Source organism: Danio aesculapii, chromosome 23, assembly GCF_903798145.1.
Source record: "Danio aesculapii chromosome 23, fDanAes4.1, whole genome shotgun sequence".
NCBI lineage: Eukaryota > Metazoa > Chordata > Actinopteri > Cypriniformes > Danionidae > Danio > Danio aesculapii.
Genome location: NC_079457.1, coordinates 29,550,493 through 29,563,167, shown reverse-complemented (window position 1 = coordinate 29,563,167; position 12,675 = coordinate 29,550,493). Strand labels below are relative to the sequence as shown.

At 36.4% G+C, this 12,675-nt stretch overlaps 1 protein-coding gene across 1 annotated transcript; it reads right to left on the bottom strand.

Annotated features, from left to right (window-relative positions):
* Positions 1 to 331: 331 nt before the first annotated feature.
* Positions 332 to 9,882, bottom strand: LOC130217530 (uncharacterized). Its single transcript, XM_056449643.1, has 6 exons — positions 9,805 to 9,882; positions 8,913 to 8,939; positions 7,008 to 7,088; positions 6,476 to 6,635; positions 2,566 to 2,643; positions 332 to 1,017 (listed from the first exon to the last, which is right to left on the bottom strand). The coding sequence occupies exons 1-6, from the start codon at positions 9,880 to 9,882 to the stop codon at positions 797 to 799; spliced, it is 645 nt and encodes a 214-aa protein (XP_056305618.1). The 3' UTR covers positions 332 to 796.
* Positions 9,883 to 12,675: the final 2,793 nt, after the last annotated feature.

Genomic DNA, 12,675 nt, shown 5'->3' with positions numbered 1-12,675 from the left:
GTCTTTAATGTATTTAATTTTTAACTGTCTTTATTTTCAGTCCAGTGGGGAATTATGTAATTGAATACAGCCTGGAGCCAGCGAGGGCAAATCCTGAGGGCCATTCTGAAGCTTCAGCTTGAGTTCAAACACAGAGAGCACTGTTTACTCCGACAGTGTATTTTTCACTCTCACACACACTTGCCAGTGTATATTAAATCCTTTCTTATGGCAGATAAGGTGGTCTGGACACTTTCTGAGTGGATTATGAGAACAGACATGTTAAAAGGTCAGTGATACATGAGTACCTCACACACACACACACGCACACACACACACACACACACACACACACACACACACACACACACACACACACACACACACACACACACACACATTCTTGTATGACAGTGGTAGTGAGGACCGGGTAAATTAACCTATAAACTGAGGACCACCCTTTCTGACACAGCTACAAGTAGATGTTGACTGTATTTCAGCACTAGGTGTCTCCAGGATTAGGGTTATCACCTCAGATTCTTTAAAAACACTAATAAAAGGAAAAAGTTTTTAACCTGCGGAGCGAGGACATTTTCTGTTGAGTTCATTCCTGATGGGGGCGCCATTGAGTTCATTCCAGGCGGAATTATATGAAGTATAATATTGATACATTATATGGATTATATGGTGTTTGTTAATGTTAATGTGGACAGCTCTCAGTCATTATTGAACTAAACACCAGCACCAGAATAAATACTCAAATAATCTTTACAAACACATTCAATTTTATTGAATCACTAAGCATTTTTCTGATAAATCACCAAGAAGCTGCCTGAGAAATGCCAAAGAGGGCCGCAATATAATGTGTTATGTCCGTCCACGTTCTCTCCCTGAGAGCGGTTTCTTCAGTAAGACACTTCATGCAGGCGGCTTTACCTGGAACTCTGCATTGCGCAATGAAGCTACTCAGATGTTTACTGACCGCCCTTCTCTCCTCATCACTCCACGGGCGTTTGGTTATCGTGGTGGTCTTCACAACTGACAAGACAAAATGGATGATATAACCATAAAAACCAGGCCAAAGTGTAGCTTTCTTACATAGTTCTTGACTGTAAATGCAATTATATCCTTAAAAACCTTTTCCCCAAAGATGTTACCTGTGTATCAGAGCTAATCAATCAGTAAATTAAAAGAGTAATGACATTAGGAATCAAATCTGCTTTGACCTATAGGAATAAATCATGATCCAAGCGTTCAGTATTGTACAGCACACTGAATCATGATACAAGGCCACCACTATCGGCCAAATATCAAATTCCTGGACTGTTCCCTGACCTAGACATGTACAGGTATTACATTAACTGCGTAAAGGAGGAGAGCACACTAATGCACACTATCCCCACGTGGAGAAGCATGGCGAAAGGACGACCACTGACAATTTATCCAAAGATTGGAATTATTATTTTGGAAAAAGACGAGGGACTTCTGGTGGAAGATTCACTCTGTGTGACACGAGGACAAAAACTGGCAGAGAAACACAGGAACACGTCTAACGCGCTCAGTTTCACGACCACCATTCAGTGCAGTTCAGGGAGATAAAGGTAAGTTTACTGCTCATCTCCATCTTTAACATTAATTAAAATCCACCAGTTGAAGGACAGGATGTTAAACAGTTTAAAACTAGCTTGTGTCAGCGTAGTTTAATGTGTCACATATAATAACAAACCAAATATAACAATTTTGAAAAGATGCAGTGTGAAAGAATAATTTAGACTGTAAGCTGATGATGGACGCTGTCTGCCACACAGTGCAAATGAACTTGCTGCTTATAAAAGTCCACCTGGTTAAATTAGCAGAGCGTCTGGCTTGTTCAGAAAACAGACAGTAAGTTAGTATGTGTCAGTAATGCTCATTTAAAGAAGATGTTATCTGTATATTTGCCTATTTTCAGAGTTCATTATTACTATTGCACTGCAAGAAAGCTGCAAATAAAGAGGGAATTTCAGCTCAGCATCATCATCGTTTCTCGCAGCAGGACTGTTGTAGAACAAAATAATTATATATTTCTGGAATGTATATACATTTGTAGAATATTTAATCAAAGGATTAATGTCTGGTCTGTTTGTGCCATGCAGCAGTGCTGGATCATCAGCCCACAGTCTCAGAGGATTCAGCCACAGTCTTCACCTGCATCCATTAATGGTGCTCAGATGTTTGAGGTACTGTTTGTTATTTAAATAATTAAAGTTGTTTCTGTGAGGTAAACACTGATGTTGGTTAAGCTCTTTTAAAAACAGTTTTATTATGGAATTTTGTTTTTCAATTTTCTATTAAACTGAATATCATGATAATAATGTATACTGTGATAAAACCTGTCAATTAATAGCATCCTGGAAATGAGATACCGGACATGCCTACACTGACTACAAACTGAATTTGCATGGCCTATAATGGATGGATTCACCTATGTGAAGAAATATTTTTGCAAAAAAAAAAAAAAGAAGATATTTATTACAATAACTGCTATAATAATCATTAATTCATCAATTCTCACAATTGCTAGTTGCAAAGATTGAAGAAATGTACCGTTTGCTTTCCCCTTGGCCACTCTCTTCTTCTTGATCTGAGGTGAGGGTTTGGTCATGCTCACTTCGTGAGTTTGATCTGCAGCAGACAAACATCAGCGGTCAGAGAAAGCTCAAATACTCTACTGAAGCACTGATAATGACTAGGAGTCTTAAACAACAAGCTGACTTCTTGCAAACTTTCTGTAGAATCACTAAACATTTTGACTCCAACATCTGAGGCCTTGTGTACACCTGATAACAAGATGCATTTTGATTGGTCAAAGTACTAGTATATAACACCACGTACAGGTGTGAACACAGTATAAAATGTGTTATTTAAAAACGCATTTGGTCAGAACAAAAATCTAGAACACTGTGGTTTAAATGAAGACAAGTGCAAAGTAAGAATTACTTTCTTTACCAGCACTGTATTATGTATATTATACAAACGTACATAATTATGCAAACAGAATTTTAAACTCGGGCTGTGCGATTTGGGGAGAATATCTCATTGCGTTTTTTGTTTTTTTTTGGGCATATTGCGATTTCAATTTGATTTGCGGTTTAATTTTGTAGTCCAGCTTCAGCTCAATAATCTGTATCGTAGCTTCCTGAGTGTTAGGAAAAAAACGAAAATATATTAATGCTACTCAAATATATATTGACGCTACTCGAATATACTGACGCTACTCAAATATATATTGACGCTCCTCGAATATATTGACGCTACTCGAATATATATTGACGCTACTCGAATATATATTGACGCTACTCGAATATATATTGACGCTACTCGAATATATATTGACGCTACTCAAATATATATTGACGCTACTCAAATATATATTGGCGCTACTCGGAATATATTGACGCTACTCGGAATATATTGACGCTACTCAACATATACTGACGCTACTCTGAATATATTGACGCTACTCGGAATATATTGACGCTACTCAGAATATATTGACGCTACTCAACATATATTGACGCTACTCGAATATATTGACGCTACTCAGAATATATTGACGCTACTCAGAATATATTGACGCTACTCAGAATATATTGACGCTACTCAGAATATATTGACGCTACTCGAATATATTGACGCTACTCAGAATATATTGACGCTACTCAGAATATATTGACGCTACTCAGAATATATTGACGCTACTCAGAATATATTGACGCTACTCAGAATATATTGACGCTACTCAGAATATATTGACGCTACTCGAATATATTGACGCTACTCGAATATATTGACGCTACTCGAATATATTGACGCTACTCGAATATATTGACGCTACTCAGAATATATTGACGCTACTCGGAATATATCGACGCTACTCGGAATATATTGACGCTACTCGGAATATACTGACGCTACTCAACATATATTGACGCTACTCGAATATATTGACGCTACTCAGAATATATTGACGCTACTCAGAATATATTGACGCTACTCAGAATATATTGACGCTACTCAGAATATATTGACGCTACTCAGAATATATTGACGCTACTCAGAATATATTGACGCTACTCAAAATATATTGACGCTACTTAACATATAATGACGCTACTCAACATATATTGACGCTACTCAACATATATTGACGCTACTCAACATATATTGACGCTACTCAACATATATTAACATATATTGACGCTACTCAACATATATTGACGCTACTCAACATATATTGACATATATATTGACGCTACTCAGAATATATTGACGCTACTCAACATATATTGACGCTACTCAACATATATTGACGCTACTCAACATATATTGACATATATTGACGCTACTCAGAATATATTGACGCTACTCAACATATATTGACATATATTGACGCTACTCAGAATATACTGACGCTACTCAGAATATTTTGACGCTACTCGACATATATTGACGCTACTCAGAATATATTGACGCTACTCAACATATATTGACATATATTGACGCTACTCAGAATATACTGACGCTACTCAGAATATTTTGACGCTACTCGACATATATTGACGCTACTTAACATATATTGATGCTATTCAGAATATACTGACGCTACTCAACATATATTGACGCTACTCAACATATATTGACGCTACTCAGAATATACCAACGCTACTCAACATATACTGACGCTACTTAACATATACTGACGCTACTCAGAATATTTTGACGCTACTCAGAATATTTTGACTTTACTCGACATATATTGACATATATTGACGCTACTCAGAATATACTGACGCTACTCAGAATATACTGACGCTACTCAACATATATTGACGCTACTCAACATATATTTACGCTATTCAACATATATTGACGCTACTCAGAATATTTTGACGCTTCTCAGAATATTTTGACGCTACTCGGAATATATTGATGCTACTCAGAATATATTGACGCTACTCAACATATATTGACGCTACTCAACATATATTGACACTACTCGACATATTTTGACGCTACTCGAAATATATTGATGCTACTCAAATATCACGATATTCAACGTACAGCTGTGGTACTACAAAATGGCTAAAATATGTGCGAGACGGAAGAGTATATCTCCTGTCCAGCATTTGGATGAGGTTTTTAAATCCCTCTTTGGTCACTGCATTAAAAGGCACCGTGTCTTTAGCGAGGTATGCGTTATGGCGTTAGTTATCTCCTGGGTAGGGTTGCAGCAGCTGTTCGTAAGTTAAAGTTTTCTTAAACTGAAAGGTAATGTCCACACTAATGTCCTTAGTAACTACTAGCAAGTTTGTAACTAAATTTGTTCTTACTTCGGTTGCAGCACATGATCTTAAAGCAAACCGTAGTTTTGTATCTATATATAACTGTCCTATGAAAATGAAATGATAAGTTAATGTCATCTCTTCTCTGACGTTATACATGAGGCGAGGCTGTTGTAAATATTTAGTTGGAACGTACTGTTAGTTCAGTTGGAGTATTTCCTCGTACTTGGCAACAATTCTGCGACAGCTCTTACACATTACCTGTTTTGTTCAGTGTCCTATTTTTCTTTGATATTAATTCGTCTATTAATGCTTCTGAAGTGGCAGATGCCATCATCCCACTCGTCCACGCTTTCTTGTTTGTTTGGTTGTGTGTGTGTGTGTGTTTCGCATAGTCTGGTTGGGCAGTACGAAAGTGTACTCACTCAATTGGCTAGTAAGACTGTCGTGCACAGACGGCAGTCACGCATTTGCTCTGGGTGGGGGAAATTAAATATGAATTCGATAAATCGCAACGTTTCAAATTGCGATTCAATTTCGATTAATCGCACAGCCCTATTTTAAACTGTATAAAGATTAACATTAGTATCAAAATCTTTAACCTATATTTTATTTTACCCATGCTTCTGTCCTAGAATTGCCTTAACACTCACTTGTACTCGATGTACGAAATCTGCTGGAATTCTTCTCCAGTTTCTAGAACAATACGGACCCCTGCTATTCAGGCAGCCATCTTTGAGTAGCGTTTGAGAAAGCCAATAGAGAGCAACGGTAAGCAAGAAGAGTTTGCTATTATTAGTAATTATTATTATTATAGAACTTTGCTATTATTAACATGACTGACTATAACATTGAAAACTTCCCTAAGCTTATTTGCCACATTTGTTTTGTAATATGTAATTCTCTTCTTTATCAAAACACTTGCTCTGCTCTCATGGAGTGAGATTTTTTTATGCAGGAAAGTAAAAAGAACAATAATAATATTGTTTGATATCTTTGTTGTTTGTAATAAATATCTGTCTTACAGATGATGACGACATCATAAGATTTCTTAAGCTTACTGCTTTGGACCCACACCTTCAGCACAAATTTGAAGCGGCAACAGGGTCTGGATCTCCTTATCATGCCTAAAAAAAGCTAATCGTGCCTAATTAAGAGAAACACTGGCTCACCTTCAACCTCTGAAGCCTGGTCGTCACTGCAGTGGTCTGATGATATCTGAGGGGAGAAGTCATACACCGCTCTCCTCTTCCTCTTGATCTGAGGTGAGGGCTGTTTGGTCGGACTCACTCCATCAGTGCAACAGACCAACATCAGCACCTGTAAGGGATCCTCAAGTAGAGAGAGACTTTACTGTCATGAACACTGCTTCAGGGAGATGTTGTGACAGTAAACATGTTTAGTAATGTTTCATCTATTATTTTTCATTAATGGAAACAGAAATAGTTAAATTAGTTTAGAGGCTTTTCATCTTTAAACGCACTGCCCATAATGAATGTGAGAATAATTAGGTGTGTGTGTGCACTGCTGAAGTGAAAGCATCTCTGTAAAATCTTGAGTTGTACTGTTGATTAAATTCATGTTGTCAGAGTCATTACTGCTTGCTGAGTGAAAAAGAAACTGTGTGCCCATCTCAGATCTACCACAATACAAACATCAGCACAAACCATTAACTAAGATGAGTGTGTCAAATTCACATCATACCTTCATCTGACTCTCCTTTTCTCTCTGCTCTTCCTCCTCCTCTTTGTCTCTGTGAGGCCGAGGTGGATGGAGGACTTTCACCTGTAAAAGATTTCTTTAAATTGGAGTTTCTTAAAAAGATGATTTTGAAACCAAAATTTGAGACCATGAGTCTGAAACCAAGCAAATCTTTGAGATGGCTGAACTCAGTCAATACTAAAGAGATCAAGGTTATACATTCACAGATTATTCTGTACATTGTGTAGAACGATTATTACAATTAGACTAGAATGATTGATTAAACCAGAAACAGTGAATCACAGAAAAATGACTTTAGGCATCTTTTCACAGAGTGTCATGAATAAATACAGACATAAAATATCAAAATAAATAATTCTCACAATAAATAAGTCTCATTACGCAACATCTATTTCTTCATTTTTGTAATTTATTCTACATTTATGTATGCATTTCTGTGCCCATATGTAAATGAGCTGGGCGGTCCCATAACCGCTCTCTGCACAGGATTGGTTAAACAGGATGATTATGACTGTACTACTGTAGATACTCTTCTGATCATTTTTGTAGTACCACTGCTAATAACTAGCATTTACTAGCAAAGAAAACAGTGTAATTGTTTAAACTACCTTCTGTTTGACTTGGATAGTGTAATAGATGATTTAGGTCAGTCAGTGATGATATGGATGTGCATGTGCTCAGAAAGTGAAACGAACATGGGGCATCCACCGTACTACTGGGGCATGGGCAGGTGTAAGATTCTGACGGTGTGATAACCTTGGATGAAAATATCACGGTATTGTGATTATTGCTCTAAAATATGTTCTGTTTAAACATCTGGGTAAAAAACAACTACTGTTCCCCCTCTGAACACGGTATATTTTATTTTAACATTTAAAATATTTTGACACAGTAAACATGTCAGGCTGAATAATTAAAATAACTTGTTGACTTCTGCTGTCTTCGTTAGTTTCAGAAACACAGATTTATTTACAGTTTGAAAAGGCATCTGTGGATATCTTTCTCTTCTCTGCATATAGAGTAAAGCCACTGGATGTTGGTTTATTAGGGATTTGTTTTTCAGATGTTTCCTGAATTGTGGGCTGACCAGTAGCTTTTGATGTGGAGGCTCCTGTTCTCATATAACTCAATATACTCAATAAAATAGTGGAAAAAACACTTAAAATAATAAAATAAACTTACAGATACCTGAGGAACGGTATAACAGAACATTCTAACAGTTTTAAAACCCTGACATTTCAAAACTGCGGTATACCTTGAAAGCGGTTATCGTCCCATGCCTACTCACTACCGGGGCATGTGATCCAGGCGGAGGTGTGCCTCGCTCGGAGCGCTATCTATTTCCTTTGCTAGTAAATGCTAATTATTAGCAGTGGTACTAAAAAAATACTATATTTATCAGAAGAGTGTCAACGGCACTACATAATGATCTCGTTTAACCAATCCTGCGCTGACCTCATTTACATAAGGACACAGCCAAACATAAATAAATAAATAAATCTGCATATTGACAGTTTTATTTATTTTAGTATTACATAATTTTAATATTATAAACTTTATTTAATTTTATATTATCTTCAGCATGTAATTATTTATTTATGCATTTATTTACATATTTTGTACATGAATTCCTTTCAGCATTTAAATATTTATTCATTTATATATTAAATAAAGGAGTTTTATTACACTGGTTCTGATAATGAACTGTTCCCTCATTCTTATTATTTTAGATATTCAAGTTTATTTGTATCATGTTATCACTTTTTATCATTTATTTTAAAAATGGCCTCTTCCAATTAATTACTTGATTATTAAATGAATCCTATTATATTACTTTAATTAGTAAAGAATACTGGAAACTTACACTGATTGTGTAAAGGTACATACCTTTGCTGACTTCTCTTCTTCCACTGCCTGTTCACCAAAGAGAAGATTAAAAAAGTATTACATAAAGAATATAAAGTGTGTGTATATATATATATATAAAGCTGCTTTGAAACAATCCACATTGTAAAAGCGCTATACAAATAAAGATGAATTGAATTATATATATATATATATATATATATATATATATATATATATATATATATATATATATATATATATATATATATATATATACTACTGAAGTATTACATATATATTACAGCATTTTATAACATTTCAGCATTAGTAATCTACATGAAAAAGCTCATGAGTTTAAAGATAAAGCAGTGTAATATGGCATATGCAGGTGTATAGTGATATTCTCCCCCTCCCTGAACTACACACACTGCTCTGGAGTTCCAGAGGCGACCCCGCAGCCCTCCCCCTCTCCCCCCTCTGAACTTACTAATGTCAGGCCCAAAACACAGGCCAAGCACCCAAATTAGACACACCAAACACTAAGATATATATATATATATATATATATATATATATATATATATATATATATATATATATATATATATATATATATATATATAAAAAACCTTTACTTGATGTTAATTTAGCAATAAACATATTGGCCTACTGCTACATTAACCTAACATTAAAATTACCACAAGAAATACCCATTCAAAATGAAATATGAATATAAAATATGTTATAGAGTCATACTGATCAAGTCTTGACTGAATTCTAAGCCAATATTACGTAAACGTGGTGCCAGATGAGTTAATGAGAGGCCGAGCCATTAAAAACATCAGATTTTACCTACACAACCGCTGAACCGGCGCGAAAACCGTCAGTTATAAACAATTAACATGAGAGAAATTAATTTAAAAAGTCTTACCTTTAATGCAGACGCTTCACATTTGTTGTGGTGTGCCCGCAGTCGCTCCATTCTTCTCCTCAATCGTTCCAGATCCATTTTGTGAACTAATGACCTCAGCCTCTGAGCTGCAGGTACTGTGGGGGAGGGGTGGGCGTGGCCTTCAATTAAGCGCGCAGTGGGGGATGGGCAGCGCAGCGCACACACTTACAGCCTAATTGAAGAGCTTGCTTCATGATACTCTCCAGTGTTTAAAGCATTATTTGTTAATTGAATCTAATATTAACCATCTCTACACCACCTCTGCGAGCGCATGGAGAAATGAACGAGGAAAGTTATGAAAACTGTCTATACAATAAAAAAAAAGTCTGGAGTGTTTGAAGCTAAACACTGTACCAGGCACCAGCATCATATTCTTCTGTACACTCAAGAACAATCATGAAGCACTGTATTAACTTTAACATTACAATGACTGATACTTCATCTGTGGAGCTGTACTTTTAGGAAAAGTAAATGCAGATGGAATCGTTCCATTTTCTCACTCAAGAATTGATCCATTCACTGAACTAATGACCTCAGCCTCTGAGCTGCAGGTACGGTGGGGGAGGGGTGGGCGTGGCCTTCAATTAAGCGCGCAGTGGGGGATGGGCAGCGCAGCGCACACACTTACAGCCTAATTGAAGAGCTTGCTTCATGATACTCTCCAGTGTTTAAAGCATTACTTGTTCATTGAATCTAATGTTAACCGTACAACTACTGTTTAACTTAAATTAACACTGTAATGCATCAGTTACAACAAGAGAAAGCTTTTTAAAATTATTATTGTTATAATAATAATAATAATAGTAATAATAATTATCATTATTAGTTAACTTTAATGCCAAAACACTGTAAGACAATTACTATAGTATATTAAAATGTAGGTATTTAGCAGACACTTTTATCTAGGTGACTTTCAAATAAGTACAAAGAAACAACTTACAAAAATAAACTCACAAAAAGGGATCTGTCAGGCCTTAGCATTACAAAACAGTACAGAGCTAGGTTTTTATATAAAGGTACAGCACTACTTATAAAGATATATTAGTTACTTATATGCTCATATAGGGGGTTATGGGTTACACGTATAATTAAATGTATTTTTTATAACTTCAAGATCTAAATATTAATGTGTTGTCTGATACATAGTTCATTTAAGCTTCCAACTTTATATTACGCATCATTTTATATCTGGTGGGGGCCCAAAATTGTCCTGTGCCTCTGTGTCACAAAAAAGACGAATCATTAGGGATGTGGGAGACTAAAAGATGGAGAGGCAGATTCACTGTACGGAGCGTCCTGACCACTGTTTTCACTCTGCAGTCTGAAAGACTTTATCAAAACTTCATGTCTGAAATAGACATTATTACACAACTTATTACACTAAATGATGAATGACATTGTTTGAGACACTTATTAAACTATATTATTGATCACACGTCACTGACACCATTACATGATGGTTTAACAGAGCTGGACAGACACCCCCATTCTCTACAGAGCTGCAGTATTGCAGTATAACTGCAGTATTGAACTGCAGTATTAAAAACTGATACCTGATATTTTCATTTACATTTGAATTAGATCAGCTTATTGCTTAAAGCAATCTGTACTGTAAAAAGCACCATGAAAATAACGGTGATTTACCTTAACATTATAAAAACACTAATATGACAAACATGATCTTTGTAGGCTGTAAATATGTTGAAGACTGCATTCACAACCATGCAACTAAGGTACTGAACGTAAAGTAACTTGAAGTAATACATGCAGTAGTAGCATCCTTCACATAGACTTTTGACCAACAATAGAATATTCATGCATTCATTCATTTTCTTTTTGGCTTAGTCTCTTTATTTATCAGGGGTCGCCACAATGGAATGAACCGCCAACTATTCCAGCATATGTTTTACACAGTGGATGCCCTTCCAGCTGCAACCCAGTACTGGGAAACACCCATACACTCTCACATTCTCACACACACACACTCATACACTACGGCCAATTTAGTTGATCAATTCCCCTATAGCGCATGTGTTTGGACTGTGGGGGAAACCGGAGCACCCGGAGGAAACCCACACCAACACGGGGAGAACATGCAAACTCCACACAGACATGACCACAGGCCCAGCCGGGGCTCGAACCAGCGATCGAGTGCTGTCAGGCAACGGTGCTAACTACTGAGACACCGTGACGCCCCCAACAATAGAATAGCAAATCTTTTTTTTTTTTTTTTTTGCATTTAACACATTTTACATGACAAGGTTTCCGTTTTAATAAAGTAAAAATGTAAAATAATTTTTAAAAGAAAGAAAAAAATCCACTATTTCCTGTTTGCTTTAACTCTACTGAGGAGCCATGTGCAGCACTGCAGGAGTACGCTGCAACGCTCTCTCTCTCAGCTGTAGTGTTAGTGTTGAGGGATTGATAATCACTGGCTAATGTCTATAAGTACATGACTGACTGGTCTGGCCTGCAACAAGACATAGCAAACATTTCTTTGAGTGTCCTCCACAACCTATTTGTAACCTATTTATTTTTATTACAATAGCAAGGGCATCAAGTATGAAAATATAGTCCCTGATGAAGACCTCCAGCCCTGCACAACTGACGGCTGTGTGTGCAGTCAGCAGAGGCTCGGGCTGCAGAGCTATGCCAGATATACAGTACAGACCAAAAGTTTGGACACAAAGAGTTTTCTTTATTTTCATGACTATGAACATTGTAGATTGACACTGAAGGCATCAAAACTATGAATGAACACATGTGGAGTTACAGACAGAACAAACAAGTGTGAAACAACTGAACATGTCATATTCTAGGTTCTTCACAGTAGCACCTTTAGCTTTGATT

Coding starts and splice junctions, on each gene's coding strand:
- LOC130217530 (XM_056449643.1), bottom strand. CDS start 9,882: ATGGATCTGGAACGATTGAGGAGAAGAATGGAGCGACTGCGGGCACAC. Junction 6,636..7,007: donor AAAAGGAGAGTCAGATGAAG/GTATGATGTGAA, acceptor TCTCTACTTGAG/GATCCCTTACAGGTGCTGAT. Junction 1,018..2,565: donor GGCCAAGGGGAAAGCAAACG/GTACATTTCTTC, acceptor TTGTCTTGTCAG/TTGTGAAGACCACCACGATA.